Source organism: Sorex araneus, chromosome 3 (assembly GCF_027595985.1).
Source record: "Sorex araneus isolate mSorAra2 chromosome 3, mSorAra2.pri, whole genome shotgun sequence".
Lineage (NCBI taxonomy): Eukaryota > Metazoa > Chordata > Mammalia > Eulipotyphla > Soricidae > Sorex > Sorex araneus.
In genome coordinates, this window is record NC_073304.1 from 146,635,079 (window position 1) to 146,659,464 (window position 24,386).

General features: G+C 47.0%; 1 protein-coding gene across 2 annotated transcripts; it reads left to right on the plus strand.

Moving 5' to 3' along the window:
- Nucleotides 1-383: 383 nt before the first annotated feature.
- Nucleotides 384-22,968, plus strand: TENT5C (terminal nucleotidyltransferase 5C). Of its 2 annotated transcripts, XM_055131830.1 has the most exons (3): nucleotides 437-511; nucleotides 1,871-1,995; nucleotides 17,515-22,968. In XM_055131830.1, exon 3 carries the CDS (start codon nucleotides 17,538-17,540, stop codon nucleotides 18,711-18,713), a length of 1,176 nt encoding a protein of 391 aa, XP_054987805.1. In that variant the 5' UTR covers nucleotides 437-511; nucleotides 1,871-1,995; nucleotides 17,515-17,537; the 3' UTR covers nucleotides 18,714-22,968. The 2 variants fall into 2 exon arrangements, with proteins under 2 accessions (XP_054987806.1, XP_054987805.1); XM_055131831.1 differs by lacking the exon at nucleotides 1,871-1,995 and having other exon boundaries at nucleotides 384-511.
- Nucleotides 22,969-24,386: the final 1,418 nt, after the last annotated feature.

Here is a 24,386-nt window from a genome sequence, read left to right on the forward strand (position 1 = left end):
CGCGCGAAATTCCAAGGCGAATTTGCCCAGGAAAGGTCCCCTAGGCCTGCGGAGGAGAGGGCTGGGGTGGGGAAGGGGCGACGGGGCGATGGAAGGGCAGAAAAGCGCGGAGCGGAGCGAAATCGAGCCCCAACCGCTCGCAAACCTGAGTCCGGCCGTCGGCGTGATCCCTCTATTGCGCCTGCGCGGCGCGACGGCTGGGGCCCCGCCCCTTTCAGCTGCCGAAGAGTTACTCGTCTCCCGGCAACCATTCACGGAGCAGCCAATCAGCGGGGCCGCCGCATTCGGCCCCGCCCTCAGCGCCGGGCGGAAGGAGCCCGCGGGGCCTGGCTCCGCCCCGCCGCGCTCCCCGGGGCGGCCTGGCTGAGGGAGCGGGCGGGGCGCTGGCCGGCGGGGGCGTGGCCCGGCGGATAAGAACGGAGGGGGCGGCGGCGGCTCGGCTCACTCGGCGCCGCTGCTGGGGCTTCTAGCTGCCCCGCTCCTGCCGGGAGCTGCTGCTCGGTTCCGCCAGGTGAGTCCGTCCCCGGGCCGCGAGCGCGCACACCTGTTGCAAGCCCGCCAGCTCTGCCCGAGCTCCAGGTTTCCGCGGACCCCAGCGGGCTCACGCGCAGGTGCGGGAGCTGCGGACAGGTGCGGGGAGCTAAGCTCCCCTCCTCCCGGGAGCCGGCGGGCCGCGGGCCCCGCTGCCCTTCCCGCCCCAACGGCGCCCCGGCCACCCCTGCCAGCTCTCGGGCTGGCCCGGGGGGCGCCGGGGTCGCGCACACCTCCCGCCCGCCGATCGCAGGTTCGAACGCGGCGGTTTCCGAAGGCGCAGTTGGGGACGCAGCCGTCGGGGATCTGGATCTGGGCTGGGGGCCGCGGGACGCGCCCCAGGCTAGATGCCCTAGGCCTGGGCTCGAGACGGACCCGCAGCCGCGGAGTGGCTCGGACTGGTTCTCGGCCGCGGGGGACCGAGCCCGAGTGCGGTGCGTCTCTCGGAATCTTCTCCGGTACTCGGCGACTGCCAGCCGCTCGCTCCTCTCTGGAACCGAAAGTGGCTTCCAGCTGGGACCCCAACTCTGTTGACCCGACTAACGGGGACTTGGAGGCACGGCTGCCCCCGGCCGGTCTGGAGGGGGCGAGGAAGCTGGATCTCAGTCCAGGACGCAGGCGGGCGACCAGAGCGAAGCTCGCCCACGGAGGCAGAAGAGAGCTTCCCCAGGGTCCATCCCCCCCCAAGACCCCCACCCCGTTCGGACTGGGCCCGCAGGGGGGAGCCTCTGTCCTCTGCGTGCGAGGATGGCTTAGGCAGGGGAAAACACGTTTCTGTCTGCAACGGGGGCCAACTTTTTTATTTCAGTTTTTGGGGTTTGTTTGGGGGTTACCCCCGACAGGGCTCAGGGCTCACGCCTGGCGGTGCTGGGGTGGGCACCATGCGGGGTGTCCGGGGTTGAATCTTGGTCAGCTGCTGTGTGCAAGATAAACACCTCTCCTGCTGTTCCGTGGGTCTGGCCCGCGACCACCGTTTTTAAAATAACAGATGTCCGTTTCTGCTTTCTGGGTTTAAAGACGGGCAGTCCAAAGGCTTCACGTGCCCACCGCCTGCCCTCCACCCCTGCGGCCAAGAAGTGGGGATACCGACTCCTGGGTAGTTTTCGCTGCGATCTAGGGCATTTGGGACAGGCCTCGGTGGGTGAGGCACCCGACCCGCTCCAGGAAATAAAGTTCAGCGGTAAATCCTCCAGGAGCTTCGGGCGGGCGGCGAGTGAGCTGGGCTGGCTCCCGTGCTGAGCCTTAAATTCCCAGAGGTATTTCCGAGCCCACTCTGGACCCTGCGGTAAAGGGGGCGGGCCGGGTCCACAGAACCGCTGACTTTTCTCTTCGCTTTCAGGGAAACGGTCTGAGCTGGACCAGCACCGGCTCTGTCCTTTGACATTCTTGTTTGTGAAGATGGAAAACTTAATATCTCTGGAATCAAGCTTTTACTTGAGATAACTGAAACCTTGTGTCGCTAAGGTATACTCATAGCTTTAGAGTATATTTATTCTCAATAAGGAGTTTGGGGAAAGATTTTGTTAAATTGTATATAATTGTGCAGTTAGCTCCTCTGGGAGGGAAGTTACATAATGTCAAAGATGAAAGGAGAAAGGGGATGGGAGAGAAGGAGGGAGCAAGGGGGGCAGAGAGAGGGAGAGAGAGACACATAGAGACAGAGACCACCACCACACTTTTTCTTTTAACTCTGCCTCTAAACTGGCACCCAAAGCAAAGGTCCCTAATTTCATAAGTAATTTAAGTGTGTGCTGATAGAACCAAGGGCAACACCGTATAGAGTGTTGTTTCTAGGTAGTAGTTTCTAGCTACTAGGTAGTACCCTAGTAGCTACCTTGTAGCCAGCTGTTTAGTAAGGATTTTGCTGTTTGGCTTGCCCTGGGTTTTCTCCACTCAGCTGTAGTTAACCAGACCCCACTCTATGGGGATTGACCCCCTTCCTCTACTTAGTCCAGTGTGTCCAGCTTTAAAAGCCAGGCCAGGCTGCTCATGGCACCCCCGCAGAACAGAAATCCCTGCTTTGGAAATTCCAGGCAATACCCAGCAATAAAGATAACTTGGAGTGGTCTGTGGTGTCCTTGTTCTTACAGACCCAGCACTCTGGATAGAAACTAAGAAAACTCTGTGTGTGTGTGTGTGTGTGTGTGTGTGTGTGTGTGTGTGTGTGTGTGTGTGTGTGTGTGTGTGTGTGTGTGTGTGTGTGTGTGTGTGTGTGTGTGTGTGTGTGTGTGTGTGTGTGTGTGTGTGTTCGTTCCTCCTCTCCCCCTGAATGGAGTAAGTCTGAATCTGGTCTTGGCTGTGTAGGTGGGGTCAGTCCTCAAAGGGACAATACTGGGACTCTGAATGTGCTAGCAAACCTTTATGTTAATGGAGATTGAAGGAAGCAGAGTTCTGTTAAACTAGTCTGGTTGGTTGCCTTTCTTGGTCTGACAGCAGGCTGTGCTGATTTGTTATTATGAGTGTGTGTGTGGGGGGTATCAAGGAAAGCAATGCAGGGTGTAAGTTTTACTAGGGAAAAACTGCTTTTTGGTGTTGTCACTGACGTAAACACAGCTGTGCCGAAAACACTTTCTGTCATCGTGGTGTTTGGACCATTGCCCATGACAATGGCTTGAGCCAATGATGATGAAGCAAACACTTGTGGGCGTAGAGAAATAACCACATGCTTGACTCCACTTGGGTTCCATGGCCATGCTGAACCCCTGCTGGGCTTCTGGCAGGACCCTTACTTAGTTTGCTCCTTTTGGTTTTGTTTGCTTTGTTTTTCCTTTCACTGTATGCATTGTGTTGTGTGCTTTTGGAATTTAAACCATGGGCAGGAAGTACCTTCTTGAGAAGGCCATAGGAATTGTTTGGAATTAATGGAGTTTTACACAGCTGGCCCCTGTAGCCTGCTCTGGAACTGTTTGCAGGACTTCTTGGAATAACAGGATAAAAACGAGTATGAAGAAATACTTGATGATGTGAAGCAACTCCCTTGGTGGCTGTTGCTCAGCCTGCTCAGCCTCAGAGCCTTTTGCATCTTGGTCACTCAAGTGCGCACAGAGCGTGTGTTTCTTGATAACGGTGACTGGGTCATTAAGTGCTCCTGAGGCCGAAGTTGCTGCCAGGTGCCAGGGAGTTGGTGCCAGGTGCCAGGGCACGGTACATGGAAAGGCCTGTGGAAGGGCTTGGGATACAGGTGGGCCAGGGTGTTTGCCACGACCAAGGGTTGCAGGCACAGACTGGCCACTTCGCTTTTTGGAATTGCCCTGACCTGTCTTACCCCCACCCCAGGAAGGTATATGTGAAGGAGGATCGATTTGATGGGATTGAGGCTCCAGACTTGGCCTTCCTTAAATGAGGCCTTGGGGATTAAGGCCAGGAGCTGAGGGGCAGTGGCAGCTAATTGCCCAACAACTAAACCTGTTTAAGCTGAGCAGTGGCTGCTTCTAGCCAGGGCCTTGCCTAAAGGACCCACCCCAGCCTAAAGGATGCTGCTTGGCCTGACTTTCTTGGCCACTAGATTGATTCTTTCTCTTTATAGTTTTTTTTTGTTGGTTTGCTTGTTTCTCATGGTCATGGCTGACCCACTCTAGAGCCCCACAGATAGCCACATGATGAGCACAGTAGCTGAGCACTCCAGCCTCGCCTCAAAGCTGAGCCCCTCTTTAGGACCTGTTCCTTTAGGATCTGGAGTCTCCCTAATTTCCCTCCTCACCTCACTGAACTCAGATTCAGATTTTTGTTTGGAGACCAGACCCAGCAGAACTTGGCGGTTACTCCTGGTTCTGAACTCAGGGATCACTCCTGGCAGTGCTTGGGGGACCGTATGAAATGCCAGAGATGGAACTAACCATGTGCAAGACAAACGCTCTACCCACTGTCCTATCTCCCTGGCCCCCAGACTCAGATCTTTTGAATAAGTTAATGCTAGTTCTTTAGCACAATGGTTTCCATCTGGCCTGGGGCTCTTCTCAGAGGCTTCTGATCACTTTCCAAGGGACCCCTTATTCCTTATAATGCTTTATAGCACTGCCTCACACTTCACTCTCACTTAAATTTTAAAAGTAAAATCTTACTTTTGACTAGATGATCATGAAAAGTGCCAATCCATCTCCAGATGAGCCCCCACAGAAGCATTTCTGGAATAAAATAAATGTGTTGCCCAGTGCTGACAGAGTTCCTTTTGCCTTGCTGAAGCCCCTCATGCCTGGGTGGAGGAAGGTGCCATCCTGCCTCACCTAGGTAGCCACCCCTCCACCGCAGCCTCTCATGAACCATCTCTGACCTGTGCTGTGGCAATGAAAGGAGTGAGCACCAGGACCCCCATGGCACTGGACTGTGCTTTTGGTCTGACCAAAAGTCCACTTGGTGGAGCTGCTGGAAGGGCAAGGGGAAGGTGGGTGTGGACAGAGCACCCGCTGGTCCCAGGCTTGGCCAGGAGCACTGCTATCTCAAACTGAGGCCCTTGGTGCTCTTCATGCATCCCACCTCCAGCGCCCTGAGGCCACCTATCTGCCAAGGACACTTGTATTCTAGTTAGGGCAGAACCTTTACCTTCTTGGGCTGCAGTTTCTTCACTGATTCAGGGCATCAAGGCTGGACTGTCTCTTAGAAACAATGTGAGCCACAATAATGTTTTGAGCATCAAAAAGCCAAAATAAACTGATTGCCTCATTTTAAATAGTTGGCCCCGTCTTGTTAAATATCTTTTCAACTGTCATCAAATAAACCACTGCTTGTATGATATCTCTGCATTTTTTCTGTTCTCCAAGTGCATTATCTTCAGAACTGTCTCTTTTCCATTGATGGCACATCACCCTATTTCAAATACTCTATGGTTGTGTGAGCTTATGACTATTAGGCCATAGAAGTCTTGACTCTCCCCAAACCGTTTCCAGTTCTGATTCTGCAAGTATGGCAGGTTAGAACTAGCAGTGCACCTAGGGAAGCAGTGCTTGAGCCTTGAGTGTAAGCTCAGCTAGGGATGAATTGTTGGTCTCTCGCTTCCCACTGTACCACGTGCACCCCGAATGAAATAGGCACTCAGGTGTTTGTAAAAATAAAGCCTGCTTGGTTATCCTGGCCAGTTTACACAGCCAGGCCTGGCACTAGAACACAGGATGTTTGGTTCCCAAGTCCAGTGCTCCTTGTTTTGCTTTCCTACCATCTCTTAGATCATTCATTGCAAGATAATAACAGAATTTCAGATAACTAGGTAGAAATAATATTAGATTGGCAGGGAACTGGCACTTATCAACAAATGAAATTATTAACAATCACAATTTAAGTGAAGATGCAAGGTGTAAAAGAGACTTCCCAAAAGAAGGTGTCAGAAATCTTGCCTGTTGGCACCCAGAACTACACACAGGGCTGGTAAATGTTAACTTGATCAGTAGCATAGTGCGGTGTATTTGTGTACCACACATGTGCATACCAAAGACAGAGTGGCACTCGGCTATGCAGTTGGTACCTTGTATAGTCTCTCTGCCTCTCAAGCTCCCACTAAGTCACCTACCTGAATTTTTGGTGGTTTAAGAAGCATTTTATAATGTCCCCATAGGGACCCTGGCAGTCATGTTTCACCCTAATGCCATGAGCAGTACCAGGAGATGGAGTACTTGCTCTGTGAGTGCTGACTCCAGAGGGAAGGACTGATGCTCACCAAAAATCTGGATCAAACCCAATGATATGTGTGTGTACAGCTGGCATCCTTATGGAAATGCAGGCCAGTGGCTGCTCAGACACTATAAATGGGGCATGTAATGTGGAAGGTGTGGTAAGTGCTGCATTCGGACAGCCAGAAGCTGCTGTCCCTTTCCTGATCTGGCCAGGTAATGTTGTGAGTGACCAGACAGTTTTTTTCACTATGGTCTGAGGTTTCTTAGTGGGACAGTTGGCAATGGGTACAACCCCCAGAGCTGGCAGTGTTGCCTCTGGATGGTCACAGCACTGCTTGACACCACTCGATGAGACCTGAAGGCTTTCAGAAATCCCGGTGGAATTTTGGTCCTTGTGGTCATTCTTACAGTCGCCAGCCTTCTTGGAGGAATGGTCTTGTCAGTTTTGTCATAGTCTTGTCAGTTTCTTTGAGAGAGTTCAGACCAGTGACGTCTCTGAATTAGAAAGGGAGCCGGCTACCAACCTGGCCACAGTTCCAGTTCAAGCCATGTCTGTAACATTGGAAAAACTGTCAAGGCTTTGGGAACTCAAGGCCTCTCTGCTTTGCTCCATCTGGTGTGTCTGTGCTGCATTTTACATCTGCAATGGTTCCAGAGATCTCTCTCAGCCTGTGAACTCTCATGGTGTTTCCCTGCTCTGACTTCTGGACCCATGTGTTTGGCTCTGCTTTGGGGTGTTTTGCAGCCACGGCTGTAGTTCTCCTAGCGTTATCTCTCCAGCCACATTTGCTGAAGCACCCTATTTTGAAAGCTGGAAAGAACTGTCTGTCTGTCATCTCCTGTGGCCAGACCTTGCTCCTTGCTAACTATTCAGACTGTGGTGTTGGCACCCATAAGAAATGTGTATTTGTGGGGTCCCCTTAAATTTGCTATGTCTGTGCTTCTGCTTGGTTCAAGAACCCTCCTGTTAGCTCTGGCTCTACCCCCAGTTTCTGTGGTAATGGAAGCAATATTTTTCCCTACTCTTGGAAATATGGGTATTGAACTGCTGGATTGGGGAATTCTGAGAGCCCCGAGAAAGTGTCGTGAGCTCAAGACTGAGTACGCTGAAGTCCTGAGTAGGAAAGACCCACTGTGGTGTCTGCTGAGCCACTGATTTGACATCATTTCTGTTGGTTGTGGCTTGGTGGCCCAGGGCATCTACTCCTTTGAACTGTGGCAGAATGTGTTTGTGGGTGTTTGTGTGGGCAACTCTAAAAGCAAAGTGAGCCCAGAGTCAATTTGACACTCCTCTTTTGCAGTCCTTTTAGCTGGCTCTGTGCAGCCCGCAGATCTGACTAGATACCGTGGACATGAAGCACAGGTGTGGGCCTCCAGTATCTGTAATGTGTGTGTGTGTGTTTGGGGCCCTGGCAGGAGTTCCCAGAGTGTGGCCTTCTCCTCGAGGGTGGAGCTGGGGCCCCGGGAGGGGGCTAGCAGCCAGGGGACACACTTCCACAGGCTGCCCTCAGAATTCAGGGCAGGCTGAGCATTTCTCTAACCCCTACAACCTCGAGGTGTGGCCACCCCCCACCCCAAACAGAAGGTGGAATCCACCTGGGCGCTCTTTGCCACTGCGACGGCAAAGATCACATCATGGTTGTTGAGAATGCCAGGCACTGTGAGGACCCAGGAACCTTTAGGGCCCAGCTAGATGCAGGTGACAGGTGGCCGCTTACAATGTCCATGCTGGCTGATTTCTGTTTCAGTTCTGTTTTAGCTCTCCATCCTGTGCTTGTGCTGGTGGGGCTGGGTCACTTCTTGCAAATGTCCCTGTGGTCTCCAAGTTAGTCCCAGCTGGGTTATCTGCAGTCCTAGGGTCTGATAAAGTTGTCTGCAGGGGGTGTCCTGTTCCCTGCTCGACTGGCAGATCCTAACTCCTGATCTCCCCAGCCCATGGAGCACCTTTTTTTCATTCCTGTGTTCTGAGCACAGAGCATGTGTCTGAGTTGCCCAGTCAGGGTCAGGGCCAGCCCTTGGCTAAAATCACCCTCCTTGCACCATTTTTTTTTCCCGGCTAACTTTAAAAAAAAATTTAATTATTTTTTTGGCCACACCTTGCCACACTCAGGACTTACTCCTGGCTTTGCACCCAGGGATTACTCTTGGTTGGACTTAGGACCATATGGGATGCTGGAGATCAAACACGGATTGGCCATGTGCAGGTGCCCTATTCACTGGACTGCCAGACTTCGGCTTTCTGGGTGTGTACTCCCTTCCAATCTGGCTTTCCCTGAAAGCACTACTGCCTGGCTACTGGCCCTGTGGAATGCCCTCAGAATTTGCAGTCCTACATTGTCTCCTCTAAGCCATTATTAGTCTCATTTCTTTCCTTACATTCAATTCTGCTGACTCCAGCTAGGCTAAGTATTCCTGGCCCCTGCTCGCATTCCTGCTGTGCTTGAGAGTCTGTGTACTGATGGGTGCTAGTCCCCTCAGTTCTGTACCTTCAGCTTCTTCCACCTTCAAAACACCAACCTGAACACCTTGAGGTTGTTGCTTTCTCGACTGTCATGCAAATCCTTCCAACTTTGGGGGTTTAGGGAGAGGGGGCAGGAGGCTGGGAGAGGCAAAGCCAGTGGTGCTCAGGGTTTAATTCTGGCTCTGTGCTTAGGGATCAGTGCTGGGGATTGACCCCTCCGCTACTTGCAGGCTCAGGTCCTCCAGTTTTACTTCCCTATCCTGACTTTCATTGCCTCCGATTTCCGTCAACTCTCTGAGCAATGCCCACGTAGGCCTGCAGCACCAGGGATGTATCCCCAGCACACAGGGACACTCTCCACCTCTTAAATCTCATTTTGGCCACTTTCCCACAAGACAGTTTCTATGATCAGTTGGGGGGAGGGGTGCAGAGTGGGGAACAGTCTCTTATACAAGGTTGCCAAAGAATCAAATGCATTCGTGTGGGTCTGTGGGTTGTTGCCTCTGTCCCTGTGGGACATTGCTGGATAGAATTTGGTGGCCTCCGTTAGGTTACCTAGCCAGCACGGAGTGGCATTTGGGCTCCCCTGGCCACGCCTGGGTGACACATGCCTGGAGCTTCTGAGGAAGTAATAGAAGCACAGTGGGGAGGGGAGATGAAATTGTAAGAATTTCCCGTTGACTCTGCCACAGTTGTGGTGGCATCCACATTGAGAAGTGCAGTTTCCTTTACTGCATGGCCAGTGAATTACCTTCTCAGTGGGGCTTCTCTCAGAGGCAGCACGGAGCCACTTTGGGGGTTTGCAGATCAGCATTGATGTGCTTAATGCAGAACATCAATGAGTCTCCGTGCCCAAGAGTGGAAACAGTGACCTGGAATTGGGCATCAGAGCTGTTCTCTTCATGCTGTTTTAATTTGTGGGAAAAGGGTCCTTTGTAGCATCTTCACAGTGCTTGTGAGGAATGACACCCGGTGGCTCAGTGGAAGCTTCTCCACACACACTCCTGCCCATCTTTCACAGGTGGGAAGAACAGGTTGGGAGTCATGCTCCTCTACTTCACTAACCCAGAGAAGGGGTTGGATAGGATACTTTGACATGTGCTGCCCTCTTCTTTCTCTCCTGCTTCAAGTTATCAAGGCTTTTCTGTGCCATGATTGAGCCGCGTTTTGCTGGTCCTTTCCTCTGTTGGGTGCATGGAGAGAAGAGTCTGTGTGGAAGGTTCCACTCACAGGTGTCTGGGACCCTCATGAGTTATGAGATGATAAGTCTGTCATCTGGGTTGGGGCGCACCACACATTGATCTCTTATCCTGAGCAGAAAATGCTCCTGAGAAGACCCAGACTATTGTGGTAATGCCCAGTAGCAATGGGAGAAAGTATGTTGTCAAAGGAATGCTAACAAGTGTTTGGTTCCTTGTGCATTCTTCAACCCCCAGCGGGCTCAGAGGAAGAAGGTGGCTCAGTGGCTCAGGGACAGGTGGACGGAGGGCCAAGTGAGCTCAGTACAAACCTGAGTATTTTCATGAAGCCTTGTGCGTGCTTGCTTTGCTATTATTTTTTTCACAGTATCAGTGGACTAGATCTAAATATATGCTGCCATTATCTTCCTGGTTGTACACCTCCACATATACCAAGAACTCACAGAACATTTCCTATGGTTAATGTCAGGAACAGACAGATCTCTTGACTCTGAGACCTGGAGGTCTTCTACAGCTCCGGCTCGTGCATCTGCCCTCTCACTCACCCCTCACGTCCCCACAGACCTCCATAAACTCTGCCGTAGCCCCTTATTTCTGAGACCTGGATAAACTGAAACAGGACTTGAAATAGCTCTCCTTTCTCACTTTGAATCAGTGTTGAAACAGGTTTTCCTTGAGTGTCTTTGTTCTGGGAAATAGGAAACAAAGTTAAGTTAAACATCAGGTTGCCCCTAAAAAGCATGGCATCTTCCTGGCAGTCTTTTGCTGTTGCCTTTCTTCTTTTGCTGCCTATTTATTGCAGTTTGTGAATTTTCCCTATCTTCTACAGCTGGAAGCAAGAAGAATCAAGGGTACCTAACATCGTTTTCATTATGAATCCATTTTTTCAGATCAGGTAGCTCACACTGAGTTGGCAGTGGTGATGTCACCCTTGCTTATAAAAAGGTGCCTGAATTTTGATATCAATGAGAAATCCTTGTTCCCGTGTCTTCTGGTTCCCACTGTCACAAATGAGCATGCTTCTCAGAGTGTAAAAGAAAAATCAAACATGAGTTCTAACTTACCAGGCTTTAAATTAATTATTTTCTAGTCATTCCTTTGTTAATTCTGCTAGCTAGAATATTCCCCTAACCAGGACCTTGCATGAGTTTGGAATGTGTCTTTCACGTGATTTTTGATATGGGGAATATATTTGTGTTGAATTCAAACCAAAACTATTAGATGTCTCTAGTGTGTTATCTAAGCTCTAAGGACCTATGACTTGGACTTGTTCTAGTAATACCAGTGTTTGTCAAATTGAAAAAAAAAAGTGTTTTTGATATGTGAATTTTCTTGGAATGGTGAGGGGGAATAAAGAATTCCAAATGGACACCGATAACTTAATGGAGCCTCTTTGGATGCACTTGTGTTGAATTCCGATCTAGCCTAAATTTGAGCCTTCAACAGCTTGAGCTCCTTTATGTATAAGTGGTGGTAAATTGGGGGAAATAAAAATTACAGAATGGGCTTGGCATTTGTCATGTTCCCAAATTCTGTTTTTATACAGACTATCCACCCCTCCCCAAGACAATTGTATTATTTATGTGTCAGAGGGCAATAGCATGGAAAATGCCTGAAAAACTGATGAATTTAGTAAGGTATTTACAAATGCAGGCAAGTAATCAACCAAACAGTATTATGAGGTGGGTGCTTACAATTTGAAATAAAAAACAGCAGTTATGCAATTTGGATAACAGAATAGCGTCAGATGAGAAGACTTACCTATTCTTTTAGGAATTTGGGGGCTCTGTGGAGAAAGAGTGGACATTTTCCTTTAAGTAATACTGACGTAGAAATATGACCAAAAGCTAGTGTAGAAGGAAGACAAACCCAAGTGTCTCCACCACACTTTAGAAATCAACATTCAAGGCTTTGAGAGGAAGGTATTGAGAGTATTTGATGTTGGCACATAGATGTCTGGGAATGGAAGTGGTGGATAGGTATAGAAAACAAATAAGACAGAGCTGGAGAGATTGATAAGAGAGTAAAGCACTTGTCTTGCATGTGGTCGAATACTGGGTTGATTCCCAGCATCCCATAAAATCCCCTGAGCCCTGCCAGGAGTGCCCTCTGAGTACAGAGTCAGGAGTAAGCCCTAAGCATCCCAGGGTGTGACATTCCCTACCCCCAAATAAAACCAAAAACAAGGTAACAGATGAGAAGAATACTCATTAGAGAAAGATTTTCGACAAGATTTGAAGATTATTTTTTCAGCTTATACATAGATTCGAATAAACTTTCTAGAGGTCCTGTAATTGTATGTGCAGAGCGATGCTCTTTTACCCTTTCCTCTTAATGAACACTTTATGACATTTCACACTGATACAGATAGTGTTGACACCAGCTTTGAAAAAGTTCACGTATGTGTTAGAACTGTATGTGAATGAAGTCATTTAGCTGCCTTCCTGAGATATGAATGCTTGTAGGCTTATAAGGTATGCTCCAGGGAATATCCTAGTGCATCCTTGCAAACCTAACCATGCACTGAGATCCAAAGCAAACTTCTAGATGCAGAATTGCTGTATCAGGCTTAAAATAGAGAGTCCCACATTGTTCTGCAGAGACTTTGGGCAGTGTGAAAAGGTGTCTGCTTCCCAGCATGTCTTGACCTTTACCAATCTGGTAGGTAAAAGTAGTGGTGCACTGATGGTTTCATTTGCATATACCATTAGGTCAGGGATGACTATGTTATGTGCTTGAGTCATTGTGTCCTTTGTCTGTTGGGGTTCCAATTCTGATTTGTAAGGGCTTGGAATTCAGGAAGGATGGGAATACTTCAGCTAATGTGACAAGTATCTTCCTACTGTGTCTTTTGACTTCTTTATGGTGTTCTATGTAGATAACACATGTGTATACTTGTGTGCATGTGAGCACATGCATATAACCCCACACACGCCCACATACACACACAGGCAAATATCATTTTTTTCCTTTTTGTCCTTTGGGGTCACACCCGGAAATGTTGAGGAGTTATTCCTGGAATGCTCCAGGGACCATGTGGAATGCCAGGGATTAAACCTGGGTTGGTTCCTGCAAGGCAAATGACCTATCTGTTGTACTATCACTCCGGCTCCCCAAACCTCAATTTTCAAATGACTTTGGTGACTTAGGACTATCAAGTCTATGTAAGTATATACTAATTCCATGTCTCCCTCCCTTAGTACTCTGAACTTAATGCTTTTATTCTTAAGTCTTTGTTTTATCCATCTAGAATAGTTTGGCACAAGATATGGAGTCATCTTTTGTTTTTAAATCTATATTGCTATACAGATGTTTCCATGGTTTTCCTCATCACTATTTTGTTTTTTAATATAATTTTATTTTTATAAGTTGTTCACAATAATTTATTACATTAAGTATTCCAGTACCGATCCCACCACCATTACACCTTCCCACCACCATTATTTCAAATTTTACCACCATTACCTAAGCCTGCCCCAAAAGCTGGTCCTAAATAATTTATTTTGTATTTTTTGTTATGAATACTCTGCTAAAAATGATTCCAGGAGTTTCCTTAGAGAAAAGTATGTGAAGATTGTATCTCTCCCTGGAGCCCTTGTATAAGAGATTACTAACAGGTCATTACAGGTTGAGCCTTGTGCACTATCAGATCAGTTGCCTTCTACTGTACACTCCATTTGTACATGGTACTTGGTACATCAGTGGTGTAGAGTATTAAGATGTCACGTGGCCATGTGCTTCAGGAATTCTAAAATTTTAAATAGGGTGATACAATTGGAGTTAAATTTTTAACTGAATGGTGATGTTAGGGTTCAGAGCTATCTCTGAATCTTGTTGATCTCTTCTGAGATATTTGTGAGTCTCTGAATCATGGCCGTTAATGAGCTACTATGGTGCCAGAGGCTGTTCGTGGGCGTGACTCACCAGCTCCCAGAAGAACAGGGAGATAGAGGGAAGTTGCCCATTTCTGACTCCGTGAGAACCTGGAGATTTTGGTCACAAAACCTGCACACCTGAGTTTTTCAGCAGATTCATACTCATGATGAGGCTTGTTCCGCGCCTCTAGGGATTGGCCATGAACATGATGGCGATTGGGTTCTGGAAGTTTCCAGCTGTCCTGGGTCTTCCAGATGAGACTCAGCCTGGTGCAGGGTCTGGAGGCATCTCTCCCCATCACTATTTTGAAATGCCTCCTTTCTTATTTATCAGAGCACTTTGTGCATTTGAATTTATTGATTAACTAATTTTGCTCTATTCACTTGTCCTTTCTCACTTGTCCTGTTTTATTCACTTGTCCATTCAGTGCCATGCTGCTTGTTATTGCTTCATAATACAACTTTCAGGAATAATATTTAGAATATTCTGCCTCTCTCATATGAGCCTCACAAATTTTAGTCTACACCAGAGTCAAACTTTTAATTTGCTACAAGCTTACACGTTAAAAAAAATATGAAAATCTGAGATGATTTGAGAGAGATGGTACAGCAGGCAGGGTGCTTGTCTTGCATGTGGTTCACCTGCGTAGGATCCCAGGCACCACAAACAGTGCCCTGAGTTACCACCAGAAGTAATCCCTGAGTGTAGAGCCAAGAGTAAGACCTGAGCACTGCTTGCTGTGCACCCCCAACAAAAGGGGAAAAAAAGAAAAAGAAAAAATTGCCATACATCTATACTTTACCTTTTCTCACTCAGGATAAAAGAGGGCTTACAGGCTTCAGATTCTTGCTGGTCTTAGATGTCTCTCATGTAATATGAAGAACCTTTGTTCTAGGAGCTGGAGAGATGGCTCAAAGGCCAAGCACATGCTTTGCATGTGAGAGGCCCAAGTTTGATCTCTGGCACTACATGGTCCTCTGAACACTGAGCTGGGACCATAACCAACAAAATAGGGGGGGGGGGGAAGAAACACCCAATGTTCTTGAGGTGGGAGTATTCTCAAATTTAATCTTAGAGATTATCTTTCTTTTGTGGGGGAGTGAGGGAATGGGCCATACCAGCAGTGCTCAGGTCTTACTCCTGTCAATGTACTCAGGAATCACTCCTGATGAGCTTAGAAGACCATATCGGGTGCCAGAGAGTGAACCTGGGGCTGACCATGTGAAAGGCAAGCACCCTACCAGCTATACTATCTCCCCAATCTTAGAAACTTTCTTTGGCAATGTTATTGAGGTTCTTCTTGGAGGTTTTCTGAACATTAGTTTCTTTTATCCCAAATACTAAGTGAATTGTTAGGATTTCTCATACTAGTATTGTCAGCATGAGTTCTGACCACTAGATAAGGGTGATGCACACAGCACATCAGCTTGTATTTCTGCAAATAGAGCCCTCTTTTGCTGAGTTAGAGGTCACCAGCAGCATCTCGAACATAGGGCTCTCTTGGTCTTTTGACTTTGTTGTGTGGTACCCTAAATAACAGGCACATGCGTACTGTGTGCAAATCAGTCTCCAGGGGATGAGTAATGTGTGCATGAAGCTCATTCAGGAGAGCTTTGCTGTGCCAAATCAGACTTGAAGCTGACCACAATAACTTATTCCATTAGTAGTTTTGCTTATTATCCGTATTTTTGTAGGATGATCTAGAGAGGGCTTTTCAGCTTTGCCCAAACAGGTCTGCAGGGAAACATTTCTCTTCCCCTGGACTAGTATTCTTCTGTAGCCTGTAGAAGAACATGCATCCTTAGATTGATTAACGTCTGTCTCCATCACATGGTCTGCCATCCATTGCCAGCCAAGCAACTTCAGTCCCTTAACCTAGATACTGAAGGGACCTTGTGATCTGATTGGGAGGTGCATAGTGACCAGACAGGATAACATGCCAGGTGTTGGCTGCGTGATGCCTTCTGCCCCTTGACCTCAGCCAAGAGTGCTACTTTCTGCTGGCCTGGGAACTCTGCCCTCACCTTCCCTTCCTCCCTCATCAAGGGCCTGGTATTTATTCTGTTTTTGATTATTTTCTTTCTGTCACACACTGCCTTGTCACGTGCTTCCCACCTTTATAAAGCCATGGTCAGCTTAGAGACTTGATGTGTCCACAGGGTGATCTCACTTATATATGGTATTAGAAGACTGGATGATGAAATGCAGTGGTTTAAAGTGGGGTGCCAGTCACTTTTGGTCCCAAAGCATATGGGGAGGAAAGACAATGAGTGGGGGTGGAGGGAGAGGAGACAGATGAGAAGCAACAGGGGTCAAGGGTCAAGGTACATCGGTGGTGTTAAGGAATGATAGGCCTAAATATCCAAACCAGAGTCAACAACACTGAAATCATTGAGACCCAAACTTTAATAACCAAATTTAAAAAGGTGCCTGGTTGGGGGTGTATGGGGGTGTTGGGGCAGTAGGAGAGAAAGCCTGGCAACATTGGTGGAGGGAAGTTAACACTGGTGGAGGGATCAGTGATCCAACATTTTATGTCTAAAACCCAACAATGAATAACTCTAAATCATGGTGTTTCATAAAATAACATTGGGCAGGGTGGGGGGGTGAACTTAGCATGTCCAGCTGTGTCCTAGTACTGAATAACAGCCACCCTGTCCACCTGAACATTACAGCAACAAGTTCACCTGTGCAATACGAAAATTATGTTCTTATGTGGAACATAAAAAATGAAGCTGCACCATCTTTGGGCTGGATCTTGTTTGTGTCTAGCAAGTCAGAAAGGCTACAGGGATGGGAACGCTCCCTGACCTTAGAGACAGCTGGCGGGGGGCAAGACCAAGCCCTCACATACATCTGGCTACTGCATCTATGGAATTTGCCAGGAACCTTGACTTGTAACTTATCATCATTGCTTTTTGTATGTTAGGATTTCCATAGATCTGTCTGGTTTCATTCTCTGAAAGGTATAACTTTGTCAAAGATTTACTTGAGTCACTTTATGGGTCTGGCAGATGAAATGTGAGAAGCGAGTGGTATTTTTTGGTTTGGTTTTAGTTTTCTATTAGTACTGATTTATTCTTGGGTAGTTTTTCAAGTTCTAGTTGCAAGAGCACGCTGATAAAGGTTTCCACATTTTTACCTTAGCGGGGCAGAGCTCTCTCCCCTCACTGCTCACCAGACCCTTATTACTTAGGAATCTTTTTATTCAAACAATGCCTTTGTCCTGCCTTAAATCTCAGAAGAGCTTATTTGAGGACAGAGTGCTCCCTAAGTGAAAAGGGCATGGGATGTGTGCCGAAGAGAGTTCTACGTGTATGGAATGCTGTGGGGGGAAGGAGCTGTGTTCTGCATGTATGTTGGGGCTTTCATAGTAAGGAGTTTAAAATGTGTTAGGAGGCCCAAAACAGAAGATTTAATTTCATGAAAAATTAAACAAAATGTAAGACTCTTTGTTGAATAAGTTGTGCTTAGATTTCTTGATTTAATACATTTGTCTGCTTCCCTTCACAAAACTAGTGCACTCCACCCTCTGGCAGACAAAACAAGCAGAAATAAAACAAACAAAACTCCAAACAATCAAAATCCACATAAAACAGAAGTATGAACTCACTGAACTTGGTCTAGAATAAGTTCATACATTTTTTCCTTGCTCCATTCTGTCATTGGCCTTTCATGCACTCAGACTCATTGTATCCCGAGCCAGTGAAGCCCTTCACACTATTTGTTGGCAATCTTGCAGAAAGGAGCATGTTTTGCAGTACATGAGCATCTGGCCCCAGTGCTGGGAGCTGCTTTGCCCTGTGAAGTGGCTCTAACTGTGTGTCTCATCCTTCCCTTCCAGCTTACCCGGAAGAACACCCCGAGATGGCAGAGGAGAGTGGCAGTGGCAAGGACTGTGACTCCTTCAGCGTGCTCAGCTGGGACCAGGTGAGCCGGCTGCACGAGGTCCTGACCGAGGTTGTCCCCATTCATGGCCGAGGCAACTTTCCAACCTTGGAGATCACTCTGAAGGACATCGTCCAGACGGTCCGTGCCCAGCTGGAGGAGGCTGGTATCAAAGTGCAGGATGTCCGGCTGAATGGGTCTGCCGCGGGCCATGTCCTGGTCAAGGACAACGGCTTGGGTTGCAAGGACCTGGACCTGATCTTCCATGTGGCCCTTCCAGCGGAGGCCGAGTTTCAGCTGGTCAGGGATGTGGTGCTATGCTCCTTGCTGAACTTCCTGCCAGAAGGTGTGAACAAACTCAAAATCAGCCCAGTCACTCTGAAGGAGGCGTACGTCCAGAAGCTGGTGAAGGTCTGCACGGACACTGACCGCTGGAGCCTCATCTCCCTCTCCAACAAGAACGGGAGGAATGTGGAGCTGAAGTTTGTCGACTCTATCCGGCGGCAGTTTGAGTTCAGCGTGGACTCCTTCCAGATCATCCTGGATCCTTTGCTGGTCTTCTATGACTGCTCCAGCAGCCCCCTCTCTGAGCACCTGCACCCCCAGGTAATCGGGGAGAGCGTGTACGGGGACTTTGAGGAGGCTTTGGACCATCTGCAGAAGAGACTGATTGCCACCAAGAACCCCGAAGAGATCCGGGGCGGGGGGCTGTTGAAGTACAGCAACCTCCTGGTACGGGACTTCAGGCCCACCAACCAGGATGAGATCAAGACTCTGGAGCGGTACATGTGCTCCAGGTTCTTCATTGACTTCCCGGACATCCTGGAACAGCAGCGGAAGCTGGAGACCTACCTCCAAAACCACTTTGCCGAAGGGGAGAGGAGCAAGTATGACTACCTCATGATTCTACGCCAGGTGGTGAACGAGAGCACTGTGTGTCTCATGGGGCACGAGCGGAGACAGACCCTGAACCTCATCTCCCTCCTAGCCTTGCGAGTGCTGGCCGAACAGAACATCATCCCCAATGCCACCAACGTCACTTGTTACTACCAGCCTGCACCTTATGTCAGCGACGGCAACTTCAACAACTATTACGTGGCCCATCCTCCGGTGACCTACAGCCAGCCCTACCCTACCTGGCTGCCCTGTAACTAGCCGTGAGACCTGAGGGTTTCCACAGGGGGACCCCCATAGGCTAGGGCTCTCAGGTAGGGGAGCCTCCTTCTAGATGTAGGTGTTTGGCTTTTAAAGGGGAACTCAGCTCTGATTCTGCCTTTTTGTTGTTGTTGTTCTTTGCCCATTGGAATGGGTCAACAGTCTTATCATGAGCCAACCCTAAGAAGACCCATTGTTCCAGTGCCACTTTGGAAACTGCTATAGGAAGTCTGACCTACCTAGGCATGTCCTTCTAAGACAGATGCGACCCAGTCACGCCTCGCACTCCTTTGTGGGCACTGTGCACTCATGGAGATGGGGGAGATGCTTGGGCTGGGTCTGAGAAAGCGTTTCTGCTGCCAGTCTTCTCACTTGTGCCTCACAGAAGCCACGTTGGCCCTCATTTGGGATTCTCAGGAAAGTTGTGCTGATAGTCTAAGTGGTTTAATTTGGGCATGAAAATTTGGGCTTTAATTGGGCAGGAAGTGAGGGGTGTTCTTGTGACTTCAGTTGTGTTGATGGGACTAAGTTGCTTACATTTATTCCCTTTCAGAGAGCTGAGAATTTCTTTCATTTCCCCCAGAAAACAAAGTCAGTCGCTGGAGAATTGAGACCTAGTTGAAAGTGTTTTCTGGTTTAAATGCTGGGCTATCATGATGAATTGTGAGAGATTGCTGAGGAGAAAAAAAAAAAAAAAAGACAACCTGTTTCTTGAAATGTAACTTGAAAAAGATAATAAAATGTGGAACTTGATGCTAAAAGTAAAGTGGTGGTGGGGGGCTATTGTAAATAGGAAACATGAATGTTTGGGGAAAAAAATGTTCTTTAAATAAGGAATTCTTACTGAATGACACTTTTCTTTTTTCATTAGCTGATCAATTTTATTTTGCTCTTCCTAAGATTAAGGATTGTGCTGAGTTGAGTGGTTATAGGGACTAGCCTTTGGGTCTTCCAATGTTTTGACTGGAAATCCATTTGGTTACTTTCTGAGTATGACATGCTGTTTAGGGGGGAATGCTTTGGCTGTTTTTTTTTTTGTATTTTGTGTGGGCCCTACCCCCCAAAAGCAATAGTGATTTCTTCTTTCAGGTTTTCTGACAGCAAGTGAATTCAGGAACTTAGATACAAAAGAGTGACCTACGGAATGAGCACTATGGACACTGTTGGTCAGCTTGAAGTCACCTTTGAGTTGAGCCTGCTGTCCCCTGACTCGAGCCTGGAGACAGAGGGTTGAGATTTACTGGGGCCTCCTGTGCTTCCAAGCCCCTGGCAAGAATGTGTTAGTTGAAGAATTAAGCAAGTGGTCTTTCCTTATTCTCATCCTGGTGGATGTGGTCTCACTTATGTATGTTCTGCACTTTAGAAGGAAAACAGTGTTAATCTCTAGTCTGAAGCTTAGTAAAAGGAACCTTCCAAGCTTCTGCTTTCCCAGTAGGCTTAGATTAGGGATTTTGTGTTTTGAAACTTTTTGTGGAATCTCTTAGAAAACTTCACTGTAGGATAATCAAGGGCCAAGAAACTCAGTATTTGCCAGCCTGCTGGGTTTTTGAAGTGATTTCATCAAAACTATGCTTTGGATTTTAATGTAATCCTATGGCCACAAAAGTCCCATGCCCTGGGTAGCTGCAGTCTCCTTTTAAGCAACAAAGTTATTGGAATGCAAAAATGCTTAGTAGAAAATGAGTGGTTTACCTTTTTCCAAAGATATTTTCAGTGTTTGTTTTATATGTGTGTGTGTGTGTGTTTCTGAAATGTGATGTCTTCATTCTCTTAAACGCAAATTAGGCTGAAGCAAAACCCATAGCTCAGTTGTAATTCACGTCATAATCATAGGTGAAACTAGAGCCACTTCTTAGTATGACCAGTTCCTGTCACACTAAGGAGTGAGTCGTGAGCTGGAGTGATAATCGATAGCTTTCAGTCAAGGACATTTCTACATGGAATGGGACCCTGGGATATTTCAGTGTTAAAAGGGAGGGGCAGTGTTGAACGAATACCAACTTTAAAAATGTGACATGGTCACCCATGACCTCACAAAGCTGCACAAAAATGACAGATTTGTTAAACCAAAGCATTGACATGTGATAAAGCTGCCAAAGAAGCACTTGATAACAAAAGCCAGTATTGCATTTACTAGGAGATATAGAGATAAGGGTAATGAGACTCCATACAGATAGGATGAAACCATGTTGAACGATTAGATTTCCAGTTCCCAGAAGCCTCCTTGGAACTCTTTCTATTTATCTTTATTTTTTAGTACTCTGGTACTCCTTGTCCTTTGGAGTTGGTCAGAGGCACGGACATGGCTCCAAGTCCTTCAGTTCTTTCCTGTTGTGTGACGGCCATTTTGGAAAACAATTTTGTCACCTGAAGTTCTTAGTAGACCCAGCTATTTTGGAGTGTGAGAAACATATGTTTTAGGAAAATTAGGGTAAAGAGTTGCTGACCAAGGCTGCCTTTTGAAAATACAATCTCTGTCTAGTGGTTTCTATAGCCTCTGTTTGCATTTTGCCAGCCCCAGAATAGATCTTGAATTTTGGGTGTCTGGAAATCTCAACTGAAACCTGCCTTGCATACTGCTCACATAAGCACCAGATACTCAGAATTTGTAGAGTCCAGTGGTTCCTCTTTGTGTGTGTGTGTGTGTGTGTGTGTGTGTGTGTGTGTGTGTGTGTGTATGTGTGTCTGTGTTGAGTAATATGAAACTTGGCAGTGACCTGGGGCACTAAAGTTCAAGTGTGAGCCCTTATATAAATGCAGGCAGTCTCCTAGGCTTGGGGCAGTTTTCTGATGCTTTCTACTGGTATGCAGCTTTCTCCCAGTCTGATGCTTGGGATCAGTTTGAGTAGCTGTAGAATTGCAGCAGTACCTTCCCCCCGTTCCTGGCAAAAAGGCCCACACCAAATTCTTGGCCTTAAGCATTGGTCTCACTCTTGAATCTTTGGCAGTAAGACATTATTCCTCACTAAGTAACTTCAGCTTTGAAATCAAACTGTGTTAGTAACATTTTGAAATCACAGTGCCTGCTGACTGCTTTGGGAATGAGGCCTGACCCACACCTAGGAGGACCATGCCGGGAGAGATCCTGCTTTCCCAACATATTAATGGTTTTGATAGTTTGATTTAGGATCAACCCCTCCCAGTTTGATTTTTTTTTTCTGAGCATTTGCTTCAGAATGCTGTGTGAACCTGTGTTTTGTGGTGACACTTCTGTGAACTGCTAAAGCCCCAAATCTCCTTATCTGCCCTCTAGTCTCCAGCCTCCATTAGCTCCTTCCACCATGGCAGATTAGGATTTTAACTGGGGTGCTTTGTTCACTGTGGATAATGGTGCCACTCTAAAGCCGCTCCCCAAATTTAAAAATAATTCCCTTGTAGTTAACTTTCTGGTGCCTTGTTTTAGGATGCAGCTAGATTCTGAACTCAAGTGTCCTCTTCTGAGACTGAATTTATTTGTACTTTGCTGACTCACACACATGGGGGGCATTCTTAGTCATTGAGCTGGGACTCTGACTCGGGAAGCTTCACTGGGTGGGTTCTACCAGGTAAAAAACCTTCCAGCAGCAAAGGTTAGAATCACATCCTTCCTCTGGCAGAGCCTGGACTGTCAGGGCTCTCTGGCTCACACTTCATCTCAGCCAATTAAATTAAATTCAGAGGGCCCAGGAAGGTGTGGAGGGAGGGGCTGCATTTGAAAAGATCTGGCAAACCACAGCATTACTTGGACACTTCCAAGAGGAGGATCAGGAAAGAAAGTGCTTTTTTGTGAGTTCAGGTTCTAAATCGTGTTTACCTATTACTTAAAAAAAATAAAGTGTAAGCTAAAGAAAATGCCTGGAGTGTTGCCTGGACCAAATCAAGTTGGTGCAAATTGTATGTTTGCACAGAGAGGTGAGAAGACCATGAAAGAGGAAGTCTGTAAATAATAGGATCCTTGAGCATTTCTTGCCTCAAGCCACCTGGCCTTTGTTCTTCCTTTTTAATGGATTAAAAAACATGTCTTAGGAAAATTGACTTTATTTTTATCCATTCACATCCAGATTGATCTAGATAGATGTTAAGATGAACATTAGGATGATCATTAGACTTCATTGGAAGGTTTTCTCATTCTATTTGCATAGCCTGGGAAACTGAGGCTTCCTCTGGTGTTATGGTGGCTGTTCCCCTGGGGTACAGGTGACATCTCTTGTCAGTACAAAATGTTAGAACTTGATGCATTTGCATTTGAAAGCTTTGAGTTTGAGAAATAAATATTATTAAAAAACAACAATACCGTGGTAATGTTCCTTGTTTTATGACTTCTCGTGGCAAACCTGTTGTCGTGGGTTCCAGGAACTGCAGCGGATACCAACACTTTTTTTGCACAGTGTTCTCTGTAGGGGGTTGATCTTGTCTCTCCTTCTCCGAAAGTTTTCCCAACACATTTTCAGTGAACTTTGTAGTTGGACCACAGACTTTTCTTTTTCTTTTTCTTTTTCTTTTCTTTCTTTTCTTTTCTTTTCTTTTCTTTTCTTTTCTTTTCTTTTCTTTTCTTTTCTTTTCTTTTCTTTTCTTTTCTTTTCTTTTCTTTTCTTTCCTTCCCCTTCTCTTCCCCTTCCCTTCCCTTCCCCTTCCCTTCCCCTTCCCTTCCCTTCCCTTCCCCTTCCCTTCCCCTTCCCTTCCCTTCCCTTCCCCTTCCCTTCCCTTCCCCTTCCCTTCCCCTTCCCTTCCCTTCCCTTCCCTTCCCTTCCCTTCCCCTTCCCTTCCCTTCCCCTTCCCCTTCCCCTTCCCCTTCCCTTCCCTTCCCTTTATTCTTTTCTTTTCTTTTCTTTTCTTTTCTTTTCTTTTCTTTTCTTTTCTTTTCTTTTCTTTTCTTTTCTTTTCTTTTCTTTCCTTTGTTTTTTATGTAGGAGTATTGCTATTTATTCAGCCATTGATTAAACTAATTGAATTGGGCATGAACTCCACATTGCTTTTTTTTCAAATTTTTAAAAACTGGGTATCCATGAGATAGACCATTACAAAGCGGTTCATAATTGGGTTTCAGTCACACAGTGATCCAGCACCCATCCCTCCTCCAGTGTACATTTCCCAACACCAATGTCTCCCGTTTCCTCACCACCACCCCCCAACCCCCTACCTCCCACCCCCAGCCTCCCATTGGGAGGCACTTTCCTTCTTGCTCTTTTTCTCCTTTTCCTTTTGTGCATTATGGCTTGCAATACAGGAGCTAACAGGTCATGGTGTATGTTCAGGCACTCAGTATTTTTATCTAGACGATAAGGACAACCTCTTTCCTCGTCCCTCCATTGGGCAATTTAGTCTTTAAGGGACCTTCTTAGATTCAACATTTTTTTTTCTTGTAGACTTAATACTTTATTTTAATGTCTGATTTTTTTTTTAATTTTTTATTGAGTCACCATGTGGAAAGTTACAAAGTTTTCAGGTTTAAATCTCAGTTATACAATGCTCGAATACCCATCCCTTCACCAGTGCTTATATTCCACCACCAAGAATCCCAGTATAGCTCCACCCCGCCCCCCCACACCCCTAACCCCCCCACGCCCCTAGCCCCCCACCCTTAGCCCCCCCCACCTGTGTAACTAATAAATTTCACTTTACTTTCACTTTGATTGCATACAATATTTCAACAAAACTCACTATTATTTTGGAGAGTTTGGAGAGTCTCTCCCC